Source organism: Myxocyprinus asiaticus, chromosome 16 (genome assembly GCF_019703515.2).
Source record: "Myxocyprinus asiaticus isolate MX2 ecotype Aquarium Trade chromosome 16, UBuf_Myxa_2, whole genome shotgun sequence".
Lineage (NCBI taxonomy): Eukaryota > Metazoa > Chordata > Actinopteri > Cypriniformes > Catostomidae > Myxocyprinus > Myxocyprinus asiaticus.
This window is the reverse complement of record NC_059359.1, coordinates 8,774,977-8,800,125: the sequence shown is the minus strand read 5'-3', so window position 1 is coordinate 8,800,125 and position 25,149 is coordinate 8,774,977. Positions and strand designations below refer to the sequence as shown.

General features: G+C 37.9%; 3 protein-coding genes across 3 annotated transcripts; 1 reads left to right on the top strand and 2 right to left on the bottom strand.

Moving 5' to 3' along the window:
• Positions 1-148: 148 nt before the first annotated feature.
• LOC127454325 (ATPase family AAA domain-containing protein 2-like) lies at positions 149-16,551 on the bottom strand. The gene is made up of 28 exons (XM_051721441.1): positions 16,266-16,551; positions 14,944-15,077; positions 14,779-14,831; positions 14,543-14,693; positions 12,492-12,576; positions 12,308-12,398; positions 11,516-11,683; positions 11,266-11,377; positions 10,493-10,597; positions 10,001-10,109; positions 9,796-9,911; positions 8,663-8,837; positions 8,480-8,568; positions 8,216-8,375; positions 7,274-7,364; positions 6,857-7,171; positions 6,247-6,367; positions 5,711-5,897; positions 5,435-5,620; positions 4,578-4,713; positions 4,298-4,494; positions 3,842-4,001; positions 3,391-3,513; positions 3,147-3,302; positions 2,003-2,437; positions 1,723-1,856; positions 460-588; positions 149-315 (listed from the first exon to the last, which is right to left on the bottom strand). Exons 1-28 carry the CDS (start codon positions 16,401-16,403, stop codon positions 283-285), a joined length of 4,089 nt encoding a protein of 1,362 aa, XP_051577401.1. The 5' UTR covers positions 16,404-16,551; the 3' UTR covers positions 149-282.
• A 474-nt stretch (positions 16,552-17,025) lies between these two features.
• LOC127454034 (proteasome subunit alpha type-2-like) lies at positions 17,026-22,101 on the bottom strand. The gene is made up of 8 exons (XM_051720960.1): positions 22,011-22,101; positions 21,443-21,519; positions 18,932-19,064; positions 18,551-18,673; positions 18,258-18,339; positions 18,035-18,108; positions 17,567-17,624; positions 17,026-17,436 (listed from the first exon to the last, which is right to left on the bottom strand). The coding sequence occupies exons 1-8, from the start codon at positions 22,049-22,051 to the stop codon at positions 17,320-17,322; spliced, it is 705 nt and encodes a 234-aa protein (XP_051576920.1). The 5' UTR covers positions 22,052-22,101; the 3' UTR covers positions 17,026-17,319.
• A 287-nt stretch (positions 22,102-22,388) lies between these two features.
• On the top strand, positions 22,389-24,140 carry LOC127454112 (39S ribosomal protein L32, mitochondrial-like). Its single transcript, XM_051721082.1, has 3 exons — positions 22,389-22,583; positions 23,440-23,618; positions 23,808-24,140. Exons 1-3 carry the CDS (start codon positions 22,490-22,492, stop codon positions 24,057-24,059), a joined length of 525 nt encoding a protein of 174 aa, XP_051577042.1. The 5' UTR covers positions 22,389-22,489; the 3' UTR covers positions 24,060-24,140.
• Positions 24,141-25,149: the final 1,009 nt, after the last annotated feature.

Sequence of the window (25,149 nt, the reverse complement as noted above, 5' to 3'; positions counted from 1 at the left end):
ACCAGTCATTACAACATCCAACTACTCTCAGAACTTAAGTGGAGTAGAAAGGTGTAGTATGTCAAAAGAACAGCCTTGAAATGTCCCACAAAAAAATAAATAAATGATTGTCTCATGTTGAATGAAAACCAAAAACAATGAGGATTTTTTCCAAAGACTTTAATATGCATTTAATATGCACAACACTCTAAGATATGACTAAAGAATTAGCTAAATATAATTTACAAGTAGTATCATAAGAAATATATAGGATAGTTTATGTAACAACAACAAAAAAGAAAACTAGGAAAACTCGTCAACTTCTTTTGACATCTCCTGGAAAAGAAAAGTAGATAAATGTTTAGGCAGATAAATCGAAAAAGATTTTCAAATATGAAAATAAAACAATCCTGCAAAGTCCATTTAAGTTAACCTCCGGGATTTTTACAATGTTAATTAGGCAACTGGCTTTAAACATACCTGTATAAGTGCAGTTTTGTTGTAATCTTTCCTGTGTCTGTAAATGCTCTGGCACAACAGAGCATAAAGTTTCTCTAGTTGAGTGACCTCAAACTCCTCCGTCACAAGCACAACTTTCTGTAGAAGCTCCTAAATTAAGAAAGACAAAAGAGAGATTGAAAGCACCAGTCAAACATAAAATCCATTTCAATGTACACACTACAAAGAAATGCTAAACAGTATTTGGGGCAAATTGGAAAAAGTATTTAAATGAAATTATTAGAACATGTAAAACAAATCAAGACAAACTTTTAATATTGGCTTGACACTGCTTTGACTGAAATGTACAAATATTTTAAAATCTATACAGCGATAAGGGGTCAAATTAGATATACAATTTGTACATCATATTTCTTTTGTGTGTTGATTATTTTAATACTATATTTTTAATGCTGACAATCATGTCAAAAAAAGCTGTTGACTCTTTTGAAAAACCTGAACCCAAGTTTGTATATCCTCATGTGACCCCGTGTACACATGCGTGTTTGTTGTATTTTGGCTTTGCTATACGCAACGCATAATTTAAATTAATTTAAACAGACTACATACAACATTTTAGACTGTAATTTAAGGGTTTAACCTCTGACGCACTGAGTCACATAACACAACAGCGAGACATCAATTTCCGTGAAGCGTTTCTATGGTCGCAGAGCCAACAAACGTGTTTGGATGTAAATAGTAGCATCTCAAGTTTCATTTGATATGCCGCTTTAAAAATTCATTAAAGTTCGCGCGTTAGCATGCTGATAAACATGTCCACGTTCGTGTATTTTGGGACATTATTCCCACAAAAGTTTAAAAAAAACATGTTGGTTATTTTGAATAACTTTCCACATTAACACATCTGTGGGTTATTCCACTTCATTTTAATATAAATTGTTATATTTTATTATCCCTGTACAATAAGGTTCTAATCATTAACATTAGTAAATGCATTCTTATATTCACTGTGCATTTTCACACTGAGAATCAATGGGTTCATCCAAAAGCTGAAAAATTTTGCTTTCAGAGGCTTTATATGGAGTTAGGATGAAAATAAGGTGCATTTCAAACTGTTCCGAGACCAGGGCAGACTGACAGCACACTAAAGGTTAAGTCCTTCACTAAATAGGGAGCAAGGGGACATCCTATAGCTTTCAATGTAGACTGAAGTCCAAACACTCCTAATGGAAAATGCACACTCGGGACTCGGGAGGATATAGAATTTGTAGATAGGTGATTTACATTCAGTTTGTTGTGGTCCACGACAAGAGGCTGATTCTTCTGCTCCAGGATCTTCATGGCAGCATCCACACTGATGAGACTCTGCTGTTCGGCCCGGACCCTAAAACCTCTGGTCATTCGCCTCAGTCGGATCTCTGAACATCAACACATTCAAACACAAATACAGCTTCAGGTCAAGAGAAATACCACAACTGTTAGAATAAATGCCATAATAAATATGCAGCAAAATTCTTTAATTAACATCTACTAATTACTGTAAATGTGTGTCTGATATACTAACCTGCTCCTGTGCTGTCCTCTGCACTTGTCTCCGCCCTCTCTGCTGGTTGGGCATAATTTCGCTCATGCTGGACCATCTCTCCATTCGCGACTCCATCCACTACAGAGGCAGTATTGCCATGTTGTCTTCCCTCATTAGGGTTGTGACTATCCTGCGTTAAAGTGTTTGGACTGGACTCTTTTGGGTCCTCTGCACAAGCACAGCCATCAACATCCATTGCCTCACATTCAGTATCTTTCAATTTCTCTGCAGCTGCACTCTCAGCCGGTTTTCCATCCTCCTCCTCCTCCTCCTCTTCATCTTCCTCTTCTTCCCCTGATTCGGCAGTGTTGGGGTTGTCTCTGGAGTTCAAATGTGGGGAATACTTCTTTTTGCTGATGAAGCCATTTTTCCATCGATTCTTCCTGCATTGGTTTTTCTTTTTCTTCCGTGAAGCTGTGGATAGACAAAATATTCCATCTGTAGCCTGCATAAAATAAAGTCTTCCTGCCCAGGGATGATCAACTTAAATTTAACAACTTGTTGCTATGTGGGAATAACCGTAAATACAGTTTCAAACTAGTAAAAAAAAATCTACACCTTCGACTTGTAAACGAAGTTTACAAAAGCCCGATTTCTCTCACTTGACGATTTGTTACGTCATTTGAAAACAGCCACAATCGCAGCATACAGTCATTATATGTACAGGGTTCAACTTTCTTAGCAATGAATTTCCATGACCTCCAATTGTTTGTGATGAATGAATAAGGATTTTTCTAATGAATCAGGATTCTGCTAATGAATCATTCAGACAAATTCTGATTCAAAACTCTGTGTTCGACCAATTCAATCAAAAGAACAATTAGTTTAAAAATCAGACATCACTTTTTGAAAGCAAGTTTCTCTCTACACAAGAGCAATGCTTAACCAATTAAAAAATTTAGAATGGAGGATAAACCAGAATTTTACTATTATTATTATTAATTACAGAAAAATTATAGAAGAACATTTTTTAACATTCCCTGATATTTCCAGGTTTTTCCATGACTATGGGGACCTTGCAGCCAATTATAAGTTTTTCAATGCATCAAACAAAAGCCCCAAATTCTTAAACATGGATAGGAGTTTTGTGAAGCTCTATAGCACTAATGTGTAAAGGTCTCACCTATATTGTTTCCTGTTTGACGGGGTAAAATCACTGCTGGTGCTGCCACAGGTGCAGCATCTTTACTGGGTGCTTGATCACTCATCTTCTCCACTGTAGCAGAGACCTTTGGCAACACGTAATAGTAAGCAGGAGTGAACCGTGATGTGGTCTGGCCTGAAAATAAATATAGAAATGTGTGTGACTGACATAATGTTTGGGTTTGAGTGAGACTGTGACAGAGTAAACACAAATGCAGCATCACCTCGTTTTGTGCGCGACGCCTTGATCTCAGTGCAGATCTTCTCAAACTCCTCATCTAATTCATCTCTGATGATGGCATGCACTGTGTCCTTGAGAGCACAGGCCCGGTGCCTGATGAGCCGATCTATTGCAAACATAAGAACATATATTACCACATTACACAAATTACAGTACATAATTATGCAAGATCATGGAAACTGGTAACTCGCTATAATTAGCATAATAGCCTGCTTTCACTTCATTCTCAAAAGTTTGAATAAAATATCAGAATCTTTCATTTGCAAACTGTTCTATCATCTTCACTATTCACACGTTCATACTTTTGTCCAATGATTTATATACAGTAACGTGCCCCAAATCTCTTTTGCTTTTGTTTTCTTTCACATTTTAATGTTAACTATGGTAACATTTCTGTAATACAAGGCATCTCATGGTTAATATTCCCAACTCACCTGAGGGGTCTCTGTCTGGGTTGTACTCGAGGGCATTTTTCCAGATCAGATCCACATCATGCAGGTAAGCTGCCACCGTGTCATATTTGTGCAAGTCGATTTTGGACAGAACTGTGGATAAGTCCATGGGCTGTTTGATAACAGTAGTGTAATCAGGAACCTGTTCCAATGAAAACAACACGACTTTAGACAGCACATGGAACTGGATCAGCAAGATATCAAAAGCTGGAGAGCTGGCACAGAAGAGTTGCATTCGACTCGGTGTTCGACTTCAGCTGTGCCTCGCCTTACCAATCAACGACATTTGCCAGTTGCAGTCGGAGGGGGGCTTGAAAAGAGAGCCATCACTTCTGTACATTCTGTAGTGTGCTGACCTTATGTCTATTATAGCAGATCGCACAGTGGCCAATCGGTCTGTGCAGTGCTGTATGAAGTCAAACAAACCTATTTGCTTACCTCCTCTGTGTCTACAGGCTTTGTAAAGGCCTTGAAGCGTTTGTCCTGAGCCAGTCGGTTGGTGACATCCCGCAGGAAGAGGCGGAGTTCCCTAAGTGTGTCCTCCTCCTGCTCTTCTAGTTTCTGCTGCTCCTGCTCAGAGAGCTGGCGGGGAGGCGGCGGAGGGGCCACTGGTAGCACCTCCAGCGCCTGCAGCACTGAGAAGACAGGAGGTGAGCATTAAAACACACTCCACTAAGAAAGTGAATAACACCATGGAGAGAAAAAAAGAAACACTCACCTGCTTCTCTCTTAGACGCTGGTGCTTTAGCAGCTTGATTTAAAATGAGATCCTCAAAGAATCTGAGCCTCTCCTCCCGTGAAGGAAGTGGAACACTGAACACCTCACCGTACTCAACATGGAACAGGTCCTGTACCTTAAAACCAGCAAACACGCAACAAACATTTCAGACAATATTACAATGTAATTCACTACTGTCATACAAGCTACTCAATAAGAGAGAAAGATTTAAAACTACATGAAATCAAATCTGACTTCGTTCACTTTCTTAATATCACATTTGGTACTAGGGCAGCACAATTAATTTTTGATTATTAAACTGCAAATGTCTGCAATTTCATTAAATGTCTGAAAGTGAAGGGGCAGCACCATATTCTGTCTGTAGTCTACATCTCATACTCCAAAGCATGCATGTCATGTTACTGTTAATATCAATGGTCACAGAGTGGCTTGCAATATGTCCGGATTGAATTTAGCTTTAAGTTCACTGTGTAGGACACTTATAACCTACATGTGTGAATACAAAAGGTTCACAGGTGAAAACACAGGTTTAACTTTATTTTCCTATTTGTGTAATTCCAAACAACATACAAACCTAACATAGTATAGCGACAATAGGGTTCTAATCATTTCTTCGGATGTAACTAAAGCCGCACGGGCCATGAGAAATAACATTAACCTATAACAAGATCTAATCAAATCCCAATGGATAAAATAAAGCTATTTTCCACTGAAACAGATGTTTAGAAACATGCCAAATTACAGACGTTAATGTTGGGAATGCCACTTCATTTTTTAAGTCAAACAAGCCCCTGAACTGGTATGCAGTGTGTATGCAGTCTATATACATGTTGTACCTCAGAATAGAGTGTCTGATAAGGAAAGCTGCATGTGGCGAGGAGGAGGCAGGGACAGAATGAAGGGATGCCCTGCAGAAGACTGATGAATGTGGCCTTTAATGTGGCGCTCACAGTGTCCCACCAGCGCTGGATGTGAGGAATATACAGAATGCTGGGGGCTGTTCTCCTCGCCTCACAGAAAACCTGAGATATAATACAGATCATTTAATAAAACAAGTTCATCTCAGTATCTCCATCTCTAGAATAAAATCAGTCGCTCTTGGGTGTTTTTACCTGTGCGCAGGCCTCCTCTGGGGTGGCAGAACTGACCCCATACAGCACAGCAATGTCAAGCGTATACACGGTGAACTTTTCAAGGGCGTGAAGAATAGCAGGAGCCAAGTGTGAGGTCTGACCAGAACCTGATGTCCCACAGAGCAGCAGTCTGGGTCTAAATGAGGTGGGCTGCTGCAGGGCGCTCCTGTGATAAAGATGATAGAAACGAAGCAGAGCACAGTAATTACACCACAGGATAGGCTAAACAACAGTTTGATTGTCCCCACTGAAATACAGCAAGATCACTAGGGTTTAGAGCACATATTCTATATACTGATTTATTTATTTATTTTTCCCAGAAGTAGTTCTTCAGCTATGTCCTGTCTTCAAGGGATAGTTCACCCAAAAAAAACAAATTCTGTCATCATTTACTCATTCTCAAGTTGTTCCAAACCTCTATGACTGACTTCATTTTTGGGTGAACTACCCCTTTGAAAGAAATTTTGACTACAGCTCGCTCATGGTAATCAGTCATTTGTGAGGTCATCTTTAACCTGTTCAAATGAAGAGCAGATGCAGCAGGTCCAGCATTCTTCTGGCCTTTATTAGTAGTGTACTCAAAAGAGCCCTCGTCTTCACTCTGTAGCAGATCATCTAAGATGCCAGTCATGCCCCCTAAAACAGAAAATATTTACTTGCACCGATGACATGACAATAAAAACACAACAGGTGCTTTCCCATTCAAAAAATTTCAAAGGGTTTTGTGGAAGGTTGTCAAGGTATTGCCATGCGGCTGCTAAGGTGTTTTTAGAGCATCAACACGTGGTTGCTAGGGTTTCCTAGGTGGTTGCTAGATATGGCTCAGGTCCCTCCTTTAATGGATTTTTATACCTTGTTTTAAGATCTGATAAAAATGCTAGACCTCTTCTCCTTAATGTCCGTAGCACAAACAGTGCTGGACAAGTTACACATTAGTTTAATAATTTAAGTAAATGAGTAATAGTAATGAGTGACGGTTAACTTGGTTAATGGACAAATGTCCAGAATGTGTACTGTCCCCACTCATAAAGTTTAGATTTTAACTATTGTAGTCCTAAGCAGCACCAGAGATGAACATATTTAATTAATTAATAATTAGTTATAAAAATAACTTGCTGTCTTTACCAGTATCTTTTTTCTTCTTGAGGCCCTGTTCTACATGAGGAAAGAGTTTCTGCAGCATCTCCATGGCGTTATTGAGGGCAGAGTTCAGCAGGGGTTCAATAACAGGTGTGAGCGCTTTAGCTGGAGAGGCAACTGCCCTCTGTGAAGCAGGAACTATCTTCCTCATGGCTGTGAGGAAGTCTCGCCCACTTACGCTGATGGACTCCACGTCCAGCAGCAGTTTCTGGGAGGAAGAATAGATCTGGGGGTAACGTCTGCGCAGAGCACACAGAGCTGCTTCAGCGCACACGGCTTTGATGTCTGCACCACAGTAACCTGGGGAACAGGAAGGTAGTTAGTCTCGCAGAGCACCAGCACAAGTTTTGGCACATGAAAAGTTGAGACAGAGGAACTGTTATGTGGAATACGAGCTCTTACCAACACACTTGTCGGCCAACTCTTCAACAAACTCGTCAGAGAGCTGCGGATCCCACTGCCTTGTATGGATCTTCAAAATATCTTTCCGAGCCTACAGTCAGTAACAATTTCTTGTGAGCCAGTGGTTCTCAACTTTGGGACCCAAATGTTGCGACCCAACACAGTACCAGAACTGGTATTGTACAAAAGTTAACAAAAATGTCTTTGAAATTAAACATGCAAATGTAGTAATTGCTTCATTACTGATTTCCAAATGTCACTTGAATTTCGACGGTTTCATGCTCGTTGGAGGTAAATTACATATTTAATGTTGACTGGGGTTTTTTTGTTTTTTGCTTATGGTTCTTGAGGATGAGTGTATGTTATGCAACCTGTCCATGCTGGAATTTATCGAATTTGGCTAGTTTCTACTATGTGACATCTGTAGAGTTTAATTGGACAATTAACAACAAAACATACAGGAAGCATCTTCTCCTGACTTTTAGAAAATTATGGGCTAATCATTCTAACTATTTAGAATTAAATGTTTATGAGCATTTTATTATTTGTATTTATCATTGTTTTCCTCTGCTGTCCGTGACCATAACAGAACAGACCTGCAACCCATTTTGGGGTTGTGACCCACCAGTTGAAAACCACTGCTTTAAGGAATCCTAAACAAAAACTTTTTTACAGTACATGTACTTTCAGTATCCTTACCCAAGAAAGTACAGAGTAATATTAGGTAACTACATGTACTTAATTTGGGTTAAGGTTAGGTTTAGTACCTATTAATTACTATAGTTGTTGTAATTATATAGTACGTAAATGTAAAACAGTACTGTAAAATAAAGTGCTACCAACACTTTTTTCAGTAGTAACGGTTTATTTAGTTTATAAACACAGACTATGGTGGAACATGAATTTTGAATACCTCATTCAACTATAGATCTCAAAACTCACCTCTCTGTCCGGTAGGCTGAAGAGGAACTCTCGATCAAATCGCCCGGGCCGCCTGAGTGCAGGATCTATGGAGTCCAGTCGGTTAGTGGCTCCAATCACAACCACCTCACCACGACTGTCCAACCCATCCATGAGAGCCAGCAGTGTGGACACGATGGAGCTTCAGACAAACCCAACATGCACACAAACAAACAGATCATTCAACAGTGTTAGAACAGGACAGTGAGAATAGAGCATTAGGTAGATAATAAATAAAAAACATACCTGTGTATCTGGTCTTGCCGGCTGGACCGAACAGGTGCGATGCCATCAATTTCATCAAAGAAAATAATTGAGGGACGCATCTGGTATGCCTTTGAAATAAACAACAGAAAATCCTTTTTAATCATGCAGGGGGCTTCCATGAATGATAATCACAACCTTATTTATGAATGAAATGTGGGAAACCTGGTCAAACAGAAGACGGAGCTGTCTCTCAGACTCGCCCACCCATTTGCTGAGGCAGTCTGCCCCTTTTCTCATGAAGAACGCCACCTTCCTCTCACCCTGACTGCACTCGTTCGCCAGGGCTCGAGCAACCAGAGTCTTTCCTGTGCCAGGAGGGCCGTAGAACAGACAGCCTCTGGAAACACACAGCAGAGTGTCACAAATCAAGATACTTATTACCATTTTGCATTCTCTCTTAACTGAATATTATATTTTACATTTTTCCAAACAGTTTAAACACAAACAATAAATATTTAAAGGTGAAGTATGGAATTTCTGTGCTACTAGTAACAAGTAATGACTGCCAATGTTCAGACTAAAAAAGCAAAACAAAAAACATGCAGTCCCAGCCCAAAATCACACCATTAGTTATAGCTGTCTTGGCCCATTAAACTGGGATAGGAAGAAGTATTTTAACATAAATACTTGCACTTCACCTTACGACTGTGTATTGATACAGATTTCCCGATTCGATACCGATTCATATGGGAATATTTCAGTTACAATTTACATTTTGCCTACATATAAAATAAATTCTTTCTCTGCCAATGCTGTTAATTATACAGGGGACAAAGAACCCTTAATTGAACAACACTGGTGCTTTATTGTGTCTTCACTTTAACTACTACATCACTAAATTCAGAAGCACCCTCAGAGATTTTGATCTGGAACCAGGCCTGGTCTAAGTGTTTTGGTTGAGCAGACATTAACGTGACTGCATCCGTGCCATGCGCGATTAGAATTACATGTTTATTTTAAGTGGTTTTCATCAATAACTTACTGTAAAGAAAAAGAGGATATTAAAAGAGACATTATTCAATGACAAATGAATTGCCCGGATCTGTTTTTTGGACACACTTTACACGGAATGCGTCAAACCAATCCTTTCCTCTCAATATGCAGTGAAAGGATCTTAGTGCTAAAGTTTTACTCTTTGCAGGTTGCTGCATAGGGTAAAAGGTAGATCGTTCAAATTAAGATTGCGATGCATCAAAAATGAAATACTACATCACCTTTAATTATACAGTGTGTGCTATTTACTTAAGAAATAGGCATTTTAGAGTAAATCTATTCAGCAACATCAGACAGTATACCTTGGAGGCTGAATCTTAAACTTCTCAAAGACTTCAGGGTAGAGTAAAGGAAACACGACCATCTCCTTCAGTGCAGAGATGTGTTTGCCCAAACCACCAATGCTGTCAAAGCGCACCTGCACGCACACACACCCAACAGTCCATTAAACAGCTTGTAGTTTTCTCTCTCTCTCCTTTTAGATCAATTCATTTGAAAAATACATACCGTTTGGTCAATCTGCATTGGATCAACATCTGCAAGACTTGCTCCAACTTTCATTCTGTCCTTGTGGATTCCCAACAAGTTCTCCTTCAGTAAATTCATTGGAAGGCATCTACATGACAAATGTGACCAGTTAAATACATACAATGTCAATTGTACAATATCTGCTTTTAAATACTGAAAGACTACAAAATCCTAGAGTTTATAATGATATCTCAGGAACACTTTGTAAAGAGAAATAACAAGAATAGCTTCTTTTCTGATTGTGTGTACAGCTAGATTTTCCACAAAAAACAAATATACAATTCTTTCTCAAAAAGTCTTTGGAGAGAGATGAACAAGACAAGTCGTTAAGCACTGTGACATCACCCTCAACAAACTTATTTTAAAACAATGCCATGCGTACTATAAATTCTGGCTTTGTGTGCTGTAGTTTGTCCAAAAGAAGTATAGTATAAATAAGGTTTTAGACTCCATCACTGAGAACACTTTTACCTGTTTATTGACCTGTTACGACTCTTACTTCTCCGTCTCTCAAATTTCTCTTCATCAGAGGAAGATGAGGATGTGGAGTCACTGCTGTGGATGGCATGTCTTCTCCTGAGATGATTTAAGAGGGTGACAAGCCACAGAAAAGCTCTTATGAGTTGTATTTTATCAAAAACTATGGCATCAATGAAAAATAAATAAATAAAAAATAAAATAGGCTTAAACATAAAAAAATAAATAAAAAAAAATTCAACCACCACCACCCCCTTTACCCCAACACCTCTCCCAAAACTCATATGACAAAACACATTTGTGTATCTACTATGTTAACGTGATGTATAGTGTGTAGAGAGTCCTGTGTTGTCTTCCCGCTAAAGATCCCTTACTTTTCCACATGCATATGTGCCATAGTCAGGCCATATGAAAGCTTTGTCTCACCCATCACCTTCACACTTGCTTGTACTACAGCACGACGAGCACAAAAAGGAGTGGAAACACATGAGTGCACTGCAACATGGACACTACAGTGCAAAGTGATGTACATTTTGGTCATTTTAAGTGCTCAACGGGTGGTATAAAGGGGAGATGGAACAAGTACCGTCTGCTCTATTTTTTAATTGCTGGTCTATGTACACATGCTTTTCAGCATCTTGATCCATTCCAGTTTTTAAGGCACTACAAAACAGCTGTATGCGAACTGATTGTCTCTCTTTAGATTTGCAAGTTATTTTTTTTTGTTACTCTTAGTTTCTCTTTAGATGCAGAAGACTAGTACTGACCTGGTGCTCCTCTTTTTGTTGTACAAGCTCCTGGGACCTGCAGAACTGAAGGGATATCTTCGTCTTATCGGGCTGGAGTGACGCTTAAAAAATATGCTCTGCTTTTTTGGCTCTGTAATTTACAAATGACATAAAACAGTAAATGGAACATTTCAGGTCACAGGAAGAGAGGATAAAATTTAAGAGCACTTCATTCAGATCTGCATATTCAGGGCATAGGTCATTTAATGTAGTGTATCATAACACTAACCTTCAACAGGCACCTGGTAGCGCACAACAGCTTTTCTTTGTCGGAACTCATAGCGTTTCCCATTGTCTTCCTCATCTTCGTCTCCCTCATCATCTTCATCTCCCTCATCATTTTCCACCTCTTCACCCTCACCTTCTCCATCCTCATCCTCCTCTTGATCACTGTATTCTAAAAAATGTATATGAAATTAATATACAAATATTTTTTAGATTTTTTTTTTTTATCGGAATACCTTTATTACAACAAACATTTCTTGTGAATATATACCTTTAACACATATGAACAATCAAACAGTAATTAGACTGATTTAAGTCTCTTATACCCATGTATCTGTTACACGGACTCAGAAGTGGTTCACTGTTTTAAGTTCACAAAGCAAACATCACTGGACGTCCTGTATGTTCGTTGTTGTGTGCATCCAGCAAGGTTTAAAGGAATAAAATTGATCTATTTAGTGTCTTTATACAGTATCATTATGTGGCACCCAGTCTTCCTTTACTTCAAACTCACAGCTAAGCTAAAATATAAATACACATGGTTCCCATAGTGGAATTTGAAACTTTTGGTAATTTAAGTCTCAAATGTATTAATTTAATTGTATTAGATTACAAATGTCAAACCACGTAGCATCTGCAAACAAACTACACTAAAAACCAACTGTTCCAAGGTTTAGCGAATGTAAGAAGTCCCCTCAAGATGATCTAGCAGAGTAACCACAGGTGTAGTTAATCACATTAACTATGGACATATTCCAGCGTTTTTATTGTGGAGCAGGATTAAAGAAAGCATTACCGTTCTCCTGGTTGTCAGAGCTCTCCTCTTGTGCACTCACTGAAGATCTTGTAATCCTTTTCCTCTTGGCTCCAGAGTAAATTCTCAGATTCTAAAGAGAAACACAAAAGCAGTTGAATCTCCAGGCAAATGTCCAGGCAAATCAAAGGTGTACTCGACTCAAGTTATGAAGATCACGATGCACCTCTTCTTCCTCACTATCTCTGCTTCTCAATCTACGACGCATCTTCTGCATGTCATCCATCTTCTGAAGAACAGCCTCCGCAGTGCTGAAATGCACAAAAAACAGCCACTGAGAACCATGAACATTTCCACACAAAAAGCCATCAGAGTCTGAAGAATATATGATCATTTTGACGTCTGAATCTCAAAGAAAATAAGATTAGTCCCCTTTCCATCAAAATGGTGCTGGTGCCTGAGTCAGTGTAGTCAGGGGATCTGCAAATCTCTTAGAACCAGACCACTGACTTCCACTGACTTGAGTCAAACAATAGCTGCTTTTCCACCATCGGGCCAACTGCTCAGCCGGGACCAAAAGCCCCAGAACTCAAGCCACAAGACCAAAAATGTTCTACATTCCCACCATTGGGCAAAGAGCCCCAGAGTGTTGCCTGAAAACCCGCCCTTAATACGCCGCCCTGGTGCAAAAGTCTCACAAACCCTGCCCATTTCACAAGCAAGAGGGAAACTCAAGCTGAGGTATCAGACTCTGGAGACTAGCTAGTAGGGCTGGGCGATATGGCTTCAGAAATTATATCTTGATATTTTCCAGCAAATTGAAGATATTCGATATTTCAATAATCATGTTTTTGCTCTGAAATAGCATTAAAAAAAAAAAAAAAGTTTCCCCAGAGTTTTTCAATAAATTAACACTGAATTATTATTATTTTCAAGATAAGATTTGTTAAAGAAATTAATATATTTCTCTCCTATTTACTTCACGCTAACCTGGGGTTTTTATTTTGACACTGTCAGTGCAGTCATGTTTATTTTACCTTCACCAGGAGCTTTTATTATACAATGGAAAGTGCAATGTTTGTTTGACAGTTATGGGTTTCACATCTTGTGAACCGCTGTCAAACTCTCCTTTACTGTTCCACGTTTGTAGATTTGTATAATAACTTTATAGTGGTTACTAATGTTTAGATTTGCGCAAATGCTTGAACCAGCAGTACTTCACACAATGCAGCTGAACTGCGTAAAAAACACAAGCCCATGAGCCCCGCCGCCCCCGCACGTGCACACAGATCAGCGCGTCACCGGTTCATTCTGAAGCGCACACAGACCATGTTTATCTGCCTTTAATTGCAGCCTTTGGCAGTTAAATAATCACATATGATCATATCTCCATTTTGATTAATTATACAGCCCCGAGGGATTGTGAAATTAGTCTACTGATACACTCAATGAAACTTAATGGCCAAATAAAAGGCTCATTAAAATCATTTCGATATTCACAATTTTGTTGAATTTTACATCGTCAGGAAAATCATCGTGGTTATATTGTGGGTATTTGATCACCCAGTCCTACTAACTAGCCAGCTAAATGAACAAGGATAGGTACTGTGCCTGCAATTTGTTTTTAATTTTTCCCGAACCTGTACCATTATGCACTGGATATACAACATGGCAAGTTCGGCGACAATATACCTCATCACATTTTTGTTCGGCAGACGCCGTCGATATGACGTTGCATATTTTTATCAGCCCAAATATTCATATGAGCCCTGATTTCGTCTACTGACCAGTACTGATGATTCTCCATTGATCTGTTGAGGTAAGCTGGCAGCTAGATATGAAAAATTGGGAAATTAGTCTCTTACATGACTCAGCAAAACTCCGCTTTTGACTTGACCCAACCTCCATCCCCAGTTGCCCTTCTTTGGCCCAACGGTAATCAGCGGGCCGAGGCCAATGGCTTTAGAGGAGGCACGATGAAGCCCCGGAAGTGACAGTGGGAACGTAACTGGCCCCGGCATGCACTAGCACACCCTCATTTGGCCCAATAGTTGAAACGCGGCTATTGAAATAACTGACCACATTACTATATGGCCTCTGATGTTACTGGTTCGTGGTTTAAGAAGCAGGTACAGAGCCAATTTTTCTGTCCCAGAACTGCATTTTCTTTGGTAAAAACGCAGGAAACAGGTCCAGATTGGGCAATGGCTCCAGCACAAGCACCCTGTCGGTGGAAAAGAGGTACGTTTTAGGTAGTACTGGTATTTTAGTACATACTTCGTGATGAGCCTGTCATAGAGGACAGACTGGTTCCGGGCATCAAGCTTATATCTTGTGATTCTGGAGCTGCGCCTCACAGCGCTGTCCTCTTCTTGCCTTTGTATCCGAGTACACAGTTTCCGAGAAGTCGGAGTCAATTCCACGTCATCTATAAAGACATGCATTGTTTTACAGTAAGCTGTTAATAAACAGACCTGCTGTTTGATGTCAATTCTACAGGCAGACATTCACACCTGTGTGTTCATCAGCAGATCGCTCTCCATCTGCCTGAAATCTTGGAGACTTCCTATGAACAAATAAATGTATAAATAAACACAAAAATGTATACAGTGTCATTTCTGATAATCTGTGATTAAACAAATACAAGAACAAGAATTTAGACCATAACACTTTCTAACCTCTGCTTTCCACTTTTCTCATCTTTTGGAGGGGATTTGCTGGTTTGTCCATTCATATCAGCAAAGGTGACAGCATGTCTTCCTCTTTGCGCTCTGCTCCTCAAGCTGTGTTCCTCTTTTACAGACAAAAATCCCTAAAAAAATTTTAAAATAAAATAAAAAAGACAAATAGCATTCACACATGCATGATGTTGAAATGACATGTCATAACAGCAGTATCTTGTTATTTGCCATACAAACTGTTTTAAAATGCGTTTTTTTCCCTAATTATTTTCTAACTATACATACAGTTCTCATTTTAATTGAAAGACCAGCCTACATGAAATATTTGAACTGTTTCACACCGCAGGACTATTTAAGTGCACTGCTAAAGGTCGTTAGAAAATTGTGAAAATATATTGGTTTAATAACTAAGCTCATTGAAACAAAAAGCAATACAATGATAAATGACATGCATCTGTTATGTAGTGCATACGTTGTATTTACTGAATTGCTTTTGTCACAATTTAGCTGTTAGATTAAATTTTACTCATTTAAGCTCACTACATTGAACCCACACCATCCATTACACACCATTATGTGTATTTCACACATTGTGAGTATATACTGTAGATTGTCTACAGTGTGTAATGTTGTTATGAGATCTTAAGATGTACAACTCCTTATTCCTTACACTTTGAACTAATTTTCTTGGCCAATAAACGTGAATTCTAACTGGTCAACTACCAATCTACAAAAATCGCGTTATTAAATAAGAACCTCATTCAGTGGCTCACAATGTAAAATACTTCGCAGATCGAATTGTTTGTTTTTGTTTTGAATGAACAAAAATCTCGCGCGCTTAATGAATATCTGGCGCTCTTTTCAGCGCCCTCACCAAACTGTTTTACTGTCAGTCGACTGAAAATGTACTAACATATTAGTTTGTAAGGAAATTCACACGTAGGCACAATTTACAATTGTCTACAGAATTAATGTTAAGCATAATCCTGTGTGTAAACAAGTCACGTACACTTGATACTGAAGTTCAAATTGCTTGAGCAATAACCGTTGATTCTGATCTGTCAGCAACCCAAATAATAAAAACCTCCCTCGGGGATCCACTGTGTACATTATTACTGATCTAAAAGAAACGTAATCTTACAGATCGAGTTGTTAGCTTGTATTTTGGAACAGTAAACAGTTCGCGCGCTCATTCAGTTCATTCAAACGCCTCGCGCTCTTTTAATCGCCAGCTTTGTTTTGACGGAGCGAGCGTTTCACTGTCAGTCAACAGAATGTGTCTAATATATTAGTACATGAAAGGATACTTATTAACTCACATTGGCCGGACTGTCCTCGGCGCTCGTTATACTGTCATCATGGGCCTTTTTTAGCCGCGTGGACTTTCGCTGAGGCGGGTTCAGCGACAGAAACTCCGAGCTCGAGTCCATATCACCGTTACTGCGTAACATCACCATCTTTAATGCGTCTTAAAAGACCCTTAATTACTTTCAAAAGTGTTTGTCCAAATTTTAAGCCGATTACTTTGAGCGTTAACACATCGTTTTTTAAAACGTACTCCGCTCCTCCTTGATTTCTGGCGCCACAAACGTCACTTACAGTCGAAGTACACAACGCAAAACACGAATGTTCTGTCGAGACGTAAACTAGAGCTGTTTAAAGTAAATAACCATCTTAACAAATCCCTCGCCTTATAATACTTTAAATATTTTGCTCAAGTTGATATGAGAAATTATAGAGGAGAAATGTCAGAACATAACAGAGACTAATACACTGAGAAACTGTTTTCAGTACAAGTATACGGATTTGCGTAGGAATCCGTTTGGAAAGGTGTACCGGCTTGTTTTTTGGCGCGCCGTAAGTGACGCAGTGCTCACGATTATGATTGGCTGTCGAATGCCAAACCCCCTCATGAGCTTATTTGTAGACACTGGAGCCAAGACGTATGATATTTTGCGCCCATACGTTATGTTTTTTTAAGTTTATTTATTTATTTGAGATTGGAGTACATTAGTTGAAGTACATCCCTTAAATTAATAAATGTAAATGTAATGTAAACGTAAGTACATGATAAAACTAGACTTAAGTGTCCTTGCAATATTTAATTATTTTTTGCTGTTTGCTGCATAGTCACATTTGGCTTGTATTTTGACAAATGTAAAACGCTCTTCAACAGCACAAATGGAAACTTTAAACAGGATTTCAAAAGAGTGGTTTATTCTTTCCTTCAGTAAGAAAGAAACACAAAATATAAACAATACAACTTTCAATTCCATTCCTCAAACTCATGAATAAGTACTAATGAAGCTGTGCAAATGCAGACATCAAGATAAACAGTGTTTAATCGGCAACAACTTGCAAAAAAAGCTTATTTTAAACAATGGCGGCAAGATAGTCTTTGATCTCCGCTGGGGTCAATCGCCTAAATCCCGCTTCATTGCAGATTCCGATCTCAATGTTGTCTTCGGTCATCTGACCTTCAAAGCTTTCCTGTACCAAAATACATGGGTCAGCTAGACATCACAGATAACATTTTAATCATTGAAATATTTATGGTATCTAATACATCATTGCAATGACCACAGACAGGAGGAACATATTCTGTGCAGTGAATTATTACCTTAAGAGTCAGAATAGCTGTGTGAATTGCATCTTCCAGCTCAAGATCCTCATTATATCTGGAACAGAAAAATCAAGCAAATAAGATGCTTTGTGTGAAAAGCTCTTACACTGCATCCTGACCAAGCACAATGCGTTTCCAGCAACAAGTCAATTGTCTGTTCAGACTGAAAGCGAAAACAAAAAAAAACCAATCAGAACATATTTGATGTTTAATGCACATCTATGTGGAGCAGGATTTTGGTTTCACTGTGGATGTGGCTACACAGTGCGATATAGCAGAAACAGAAACCGACAAAATGTCCTGCTGCTCATCGCAGTTGGTTTGGACAGAAACTCAGATTTACATTGAAGAGATTTTATACGATGTCACTATCACATCGCACCTGGTAAGACAGTGTAAAAATGCCTAAATTTGGCACTAAGTATTAGAAATTATGAAGTATATATATAATATATATATGCATACCTTTTTTCAAGGAACGTTTTCCCATTCACATAGTTCTTCCCCATCGCTGTGGCTTTCCATGCAAAGTATGCACCCTTTAAAAGATCAAAGTCCATCTTATTTTGCAAATACAGTACATAACAAAAGGTCAATTTTTGAACAGATGATCATTTCAGTTAAAGCTTACAGATTGCACTAAGACACAAAATGTAATGACTAAACCAAATAGAATAGCATAGCATACAGAAGGGTCAGACTGGAATAGGTATGGGCGGTCTTCATCCCAGCCAGCAATCAGGAGGGACACCCCAAATGGCCGAACTCCTCTGTGTCAAAACAGCATCATACATATTAAATTGAAGCACATGACTAACAAAAACATGACACAAATCTGCATCTTGTGCCATTACCACTTTGGTAGGGGCTGCAAATCAAGCATCTATTTGAAATGTTTTCTTACAATCTGGCATACAAGTAATTGTAGGGCAACTTCTAGAATATTTGTAACAGGGATAAATGATGCAATATCAAGCATACCCTGATTGTGTGTACTCCTGCATAACAGAGGCCACCCTCTGAACAAGCTGGCCTGTAGGAATAGGCTCTTGATAGACCAGAAAGTATTGCTGTGCCAGCTTTCGTGCCCTTCTCACAAGAACCCTACAGACACAGTTAAGACCTTTTACAACAAACATTTACAGAGCGGTTTAACTTTCCCATTTATTACATTCTCTCTAAAGATACAATTGAATGAAAAATCAATCTTACTTTGTTTAAAAAGATTACAAAAAACATGAAGTTGGTGGTTAACACGTCAGAAAAGCAGCTTTGTATGTTATCTGCACTTTGGATTCAATTTCCACATATTTATTTCACATAAAGAATCAGTCTTTGGGCATGCAGGCCCATAATACATACCTGTAGTCTGGACCCATGCCACTGTAGACAATACCAATGTGTTTGGTTATGGGCTCTACTTTGTGGACACTTTGCTCATCATACAGTATGGATTTCTGTTTCTTTTCCGTTGCCAGAACAACACCATTTGCAGCTGAGAAAGAAAAATATCAATGAATGCACAATGTTGTAGTCCGGTGAAAGCTTCTTAAAATGAATAGAATGATCAGACCGGTGACTTACAGGCACTTAATTCAATAAGATATGTTTTTCAGTCCAAAGGTAATTATTAAAGGGATAGTTCACCCAAAAATGAAAATTCTCTCATCGTTTACTCACCCTCATGCCGTCCCAGATGTGTATGACTTACTTCCTTCTGCAAAACACAAAGATTTTTAGAAGAATATTTCAGTGCAAGTGAATGGTGACCAGACCTTTCAAGCTCCAATAATCACATAAAGGCAGCGTAAAAGTAATCCATACGACTCCAGTGGTTAAATCTATGTCTTCAGAAGCAATATGATAGGTGTGGGTGAGAAACAGATCAATATTTAAGTCCTTTTTCCTATAAATCTCCATTTTCACTTTCAGAATGTGAAAGTAGGGCTGGGCAATTAATCAAATTTTATTTTCAATTACGATTTTGGCTTCCAACGATTATGAAAACAAGATATTTGAGATAAAACAATTATTGTGCCGCATTCCGTTTCGCAATGAAACACCACGGCATTACATCTTTAAAGCATCCTTTATTAAAGTTCAAATAATAAGGAAGTGGGTTATAAAAATAAACTCCGAAACTGGTATTTCTCTGTGTGGTCAGCGCCGCGTCTATGAGTTGCGTGACGTGACTGGGGAAGAGATTTAATCTTCTCCCAGCTGATGCACACTCTGGCGCGGGGATGCTCGTCACTCGTGCGTGTTTGCTGCAGCTAGATTATAACGTGATGGCTCGCGACGTAGTGAAATGTGTGTATCTTATCATTAAGAAAAACGGTGATACACAGCACTAATAAGAAGAGAAAGTTTGTTTTTTGTGAATTAAAGATGGATCGAAGTGAACATAAAGGTGAGTGTGTAGTCTTAGCCCATTATACACTGGAACAAAATACGGCTGGCTTGTTTTCCAAAATAATATCTAAAACTCATTTACTTTAGGAGCTATACTGCAGAAGAAAAAATTGTTATCGGAGAATGTTGAATACAATATTTAATGAGGGCTCGACATTAACACTTGTCCGGGAAAAGTGGATTTTTGAAGGTGCAAGTGAAAAATAATTTGATTTGCCCGACCGGACAAACAGACTGATTAAAACATCAATAAATAACCAGCTATATCTGTGATAGCCTAGGCCTGTGTCACTGTGCCTGTGTCAGAAAGTTCATATTCTTATTCTGCTGTTAGTAAGTAATCCAGAGCATGTAATGTTATAGTTCACTAGTGATCCAGTAACAGCTGCACCCTGTTTGATTGACAGGTGGCATATGTGTGTGTGTGAAAATGCTCATGCTAATGTGCACCTGAACAGTCAAATACATTTCAAAATTACTGGGTAACTTTAGTAGCTTTAAAAAGTATTAATGTATTATAATCATACAGTAAAGACCAGTAGTAGTTTTATGTTGCATTTCATTCTGAATGTTTACTTGAATACTTGATACTGCTGTTCAAAACTTTTAAAGCTGTTCAAAAAAGCACTGAAATTTCTTAATTTGTCATTTTTGTTCTATTATTTTTATGCTGTTTTTTTTATTGTTATTTTATTACTGACTGTTTACTAGTCTTGAATAATTACTTAAGAACTTGAAACCATTCTTCCATAATTAACATATTAATGTTATTATTTGTTGTGCTTTTGAAGCTGGTATTGAGAATCATCAAATACAGACTACTGAAATTTTGGTATTGTGATAATGTATAGCCTTTATTGTACATGGTAGATCTTGCTGCAATAAAATGATGAAAAGTAGATTATGGCGATGAAGGCTCTCTTTTATTTGACTACCATACGTGACAAAATAATTATCATATGACAATAGCCTCCTCCCCTACCCAGTGCATTTTACATTTCAAGCTCAAGGAAATCCACTATTAAAAAGGACAAGTTTTTTTAAAAGTTCAATAAATGCATGATGTTTCCAAAGTCAATGAGTAATCGTGTTAAATAATCGTGATCTCAATATTGACCAACATAATCGTGAAAGTAAAGATTTATAGTTAAAAAAAAAAAAAGATTGAAATATTGATCTGTTTCTCACCTAATGTGATTGCATCGATTCAGAAGACATATATTAAACCACTGGAGTCGTATGGACTACTTTTCTGCTGCCTTTATGTGATTTTTGGAGCTTTGAAGTTCTGGCCACCATTCACTTGCATTTAAAGGACCTACAGAGCTGAGATATTCTTCTAAAAATCTTCATTTGTGTTCAGCAGAAGTCATACACTTCTGGGATGGCATGAAAGTGAGTAAATGAGAGAATTTTCAATAAATACATTTAAGAAGATACTTAGAAGGATTCTTTCTGCACCTTTTATTCCCACTGAAGGGGCACCAGCCGCCACAGCTGCCAGAGCATACTCAATCTGGACCAACTTCCCTGAAGGGCTAAAAACAAACAAATAGATTATAAGGGATCTGCAAAACGATGCACTATGCTGAAGAGTTGGTAAAACATGCAAAAGACAAGTATACTTAAATGACTTATTTCCAGTCATATTTTACCACCAGTATAATGATGAAATTCACAAGTCTTATAGGATACATAAAGCAAAGGCTTTCCCACTGAAAGTGAAAGTAAATTCAACAAGTTCCAATCACAAAAACAAAACCTGTTCTTTAAACATCCCTGAGAGTGTTTGAAACAGTCACTATGGAATGCAATATGTGTTAATTAGTCTCTTTTCATAAATGTTGATGCGCATGGAGGCAGCACTACATCACAAACACAGTGACTCTGCATCAATGCCGGTGTGATATTTAACAAATGCTTTTGACTGGCGGAACTCTCGCTAAACTCAAGATTTGTGATGCATAGAAAAACACTGATGTAATCTAGACGAATACACTGTATATAGTAAAATAATAACGTTAATTACCTGAAAGTGGTGAGAGAGAAACTATACCCTCTATCTGCCATGGCTGTGTTCTGTGTCTGTTAGGGAAGTGACGTCACGTGTTTAATTGATCTGATTGGTTGAAAGAGTTACTGGTGGTAACTAGATTGAAATGTGGGTAATGTAGTTTATGGATTGTTGATAATAATCGTTTACTTTCACATTTTAGTTTAACTTTAACCTATTTAATTTACCCTAAATTATAAAATATTTGTAAAAAATAGTTTTAAATATAACCTAAAAAATAATGATTATTTATTAGTTTAACTTTTCATATTTAACGTGTATCAAATTATCCCCTCAGAGAAACTTTAGAAACGTTGAACTACAAATCCCAGAATGTACCAGTGCAGGAAAACGCGCATGCGCAAATTGCGTGGTGGGTCTGTGTTCAGCAATGACCGTGAGGATGTTTGGTGTGTACGAGTTGAATTAATAGAATAAAACAGAACGGAAGAACAATGTCACTATCGGGTTTAATTCAGTTTTTCAGACAATCTCTTCAGCGTCTGGAACTCAGTTTAGCGCAAGCAGCGGGATTTGACAGAAGCTTGTGTAAGTGGACACACTTGAGATGAAGGTGTCATGTATTACTGCATTATTGTCATCTTATATTACACGTATTAATTCTAAATTAAAGACCATTTCATAGTTTGGATTCTCATTAGTGTCACTTCTGTGGGATGTCTCTGGTGTGTCAACTGTTCAAGGAAACACATGACAGTCTGTAGTTTGTATGGAAGATGCTACTGGTTGAATAGGCTAAAGTGTTTCTTTTACTTTAATCAAAATGAAACTTTGCTTTGTTACAAAAAAGTAGATTTAAAATTCGAAAATACGCATAATCCTTTTAAATATGCACAGACTTGCATATTATACCAAAAGCCCCTTTTGTACAATTGTTGTGCATTTAACACAATAATTAATAAAGTACTTGGTGCATGTAAGTAATCATGCTTTTTTTCCTCTTTTAAAATAAAATCCCAAAGAAAAAAGGTTTTTAAAAACCTCTCTGAGAGTTAGATGCCTTATCATTTAAGAAGCAAAATGTAAAACTATGTGTCTCTTTCTATTATGAAACTAGAGATATTGTTTACTATATCAGTAAAATGTCACACAATGGTGTATTGGCAAACGTGATATAAAATCACAATTTAATGTGTTTAACCTCTGTTGGTGTTCTTGAAAGTTTGAAAGTTAAGGTTACAAAATAGTGCAGAAAATCACAAATGTAATCACAAATTGTGAAATCCTCCCAAATGAATGATTTATTGCCTGTAGTACCTGCCCTCTATTAAGATTAAATTGACAGTAATTGGGGTGTAGTGTGTATGCTTGAAATGCTAGTGTGTTAACCATCATTCCTATCACTCAATTTGACATTATTTTAACATATAAACCCCGTTTTTAGGTCCAGCTCTGGTAGTGAATGGTCCCAGCATTCTCCCGCAAGCCCATAACAGCAATAAAGAAAACCCAGAGCCCAGTTTCATGGACAGTATCTTTTGGATGGCAGCTCCAAAAAAGAGACGAACCATCGAAGTGAATCGCTGCAGAAGACGAAACCCAAATAAACTGATAGAAGTCAAGGTAAGAACACTTTGCTTCCTTTGTCTCCAAAAAAGAAAGCCCATCACAAGATGACACTGCAAATGAAAGCAGCATTCACTTTTGTTTAAACAATGCTTTGTACTAGACAAATGGCAGTTCAAATGAAGAGCAACTTGTTATTCTCATTCAAGTCTTAATTTCTCACATATTTCTTCACCTCTCTTCCAGAACAATATTGAGCCGTGTCCAGAGTGTGGCAACATGAAATTGAAGCATGTTTTGTGTGGATTTTGCTATGAAAAGGTCAGGAAGGAGACTGCGATGATACGAAAGCAAATCTCTATCATGGAAGGTGGACCTCTAAAAACTCCTGCTGTGGAATCTGTTGTTTTGTATGCAAATGAAACTCTTTCTGATGCAGACAAGGGCAAGAGAGTAATCGAAAGCAGCAGGAAACGTCCATATTGGTTTAAAATGTAATATATGTATTTACAGTGAAATAAAGACATACTGTTTTGTTTAATAAATATAAAAAAATGTGAACAGCTTCATTCATTCTTTAATGATCATGACTCTATTGTAACAGTTTGATGTGTGCTGCACACTGAAATATACTGTAGTCATAGCTGTTACTCTATTGTACTGGAATCTGGATTTGTTTTAAAACATAAGACATATGGACTACTCACTCTTTAGAATGTATCTTATGATGCATTTAATTTTTTTTTTTAAATAATAAAACAACAACATGCTTCATTTCAACATTCATGTACTAAATATGGACAACAAGGTGCACTTAAAGGAATATTCCAGATTCAGTACAAGTTAAGCTCAATCAACAGCATTCGTAACAATGTTGATTACCATAAAAACAAATTTCGACTGGTCCCTCCTTTTCTTTAAAAAAAGAACAAATCTGGGTTCCAGTGAGGCACTTACAATGGAAGTGAATGAGGGCTAATCCACAGAAGTTAAAATACAATTTCAAAGATATAGTCACAAGACGTGTGTTAACATGATTTTAGTGTGATAAAATCGCTTACTAACATTTTCTGTGTATAGTTATATCCCATTTAAAAACTTCATTGAATGATGTAACGTCATAAATCCTAAAACGACTGAAAATATGACGATTTAAACAACTTAAGTTTAAACATGAGTTCTAACAGAAGAATTAATGTAAGTGCTTTTATAAAATTGTATTATTATATTATATATTTCTGCCTTTTAACTCTCCAAAAATTGTCGCCATTCACTTACATTGTAAGAGCCTCACTGTAACCTCAATTTCCGCTAATTTTAAAGTAAAGGAGGGAACAGTCGAACGCTGTCAATTTAGCTTAACTTGTATTGAACCTGGAATATTCCTTTAATAGCAGAATTCCTGGAGAAGAACTACACTATGATCCCATAGGGGAAAATCCACCAATCAGAGACTCGCAGGAAACAAACCGCAGCAAAAGGGCTCTGCAGCGACCGCTCATTTCCATGACGCACTGTGACTAATGCAATCAAGTCAGTCTCCCTACATTCTAAAACTACTTTTTATACCTGGATATTTTGCAATATT

Excerpts from the sequence above, each read along its gene's own strand:
- LOC127454112 (XM_051721082.1), top strand. The coding sequence starts at position 22,490 with ATGTCACTATCGGGTTTAATTCAGTTTTTCAGACAATCTCTTCAGCGT. Across the intron at positions 22,584-23,439 it reads GGGATTTGACAGAAGCTTGT|GTCCAGCTCTGGTAGTGAAT; the intron begins GTAAGTGGACAC and ends CCCCGTTTTTAG. Across the intron at positions 23,619-23,807 it reads ATAAACTGATAGAAGTCAAG|AACAATATTGAGCCGTGTCC; the intron begins GTAAGAACACTT and ends CCTCTCTTCCAG.
- LOC127454034 (XM_051720960.1), bottom strand. The coding sequence starts at position 22,051 with ATGGCAGATAGAGGGTATAGTTTCTCTCTCACCACTTTCAG. Across the intron at positions 19,065-21,442 it reads CCCTTCAGTGGGAATAAAAG|CTGCAAATGGTGTTGTTCTG; the intron begins GTGCAGAAAGAA and ends TTTCTTTCTCAG. Across the intron at positions 18,340-18,550 it reads CAGGAGTACACACAATCAGG|AGGAGTTCGGCCATTTGGGG; the intron begins GTATGCTTGATA and ends GTTTTGACACAG.
- LOC127454325 (XM_051721441.1), bottom strand. The coding sequence starts at position 16,403 with ATGGTGATGTTACGCAGTAACGGTGATATGGACTCGAGCTCGGAGTTT. Across the intron at positions 15,078-16,265 it reads CCGAGGACAGTCCGGCCAAT|GGATTTTTGTCTGTAAAAGA; the intron begins GTGAGTTAATAA and ends AAATTTTTTTAG. Across the intron at positions 7,172-7,273 it reads GTTGGCCGACAAGTGTGTTG|GTTACTGTGGTGCAGACATC; the intron begins GTAAGAGCTCGT and ends CCTGTTCCCCAG.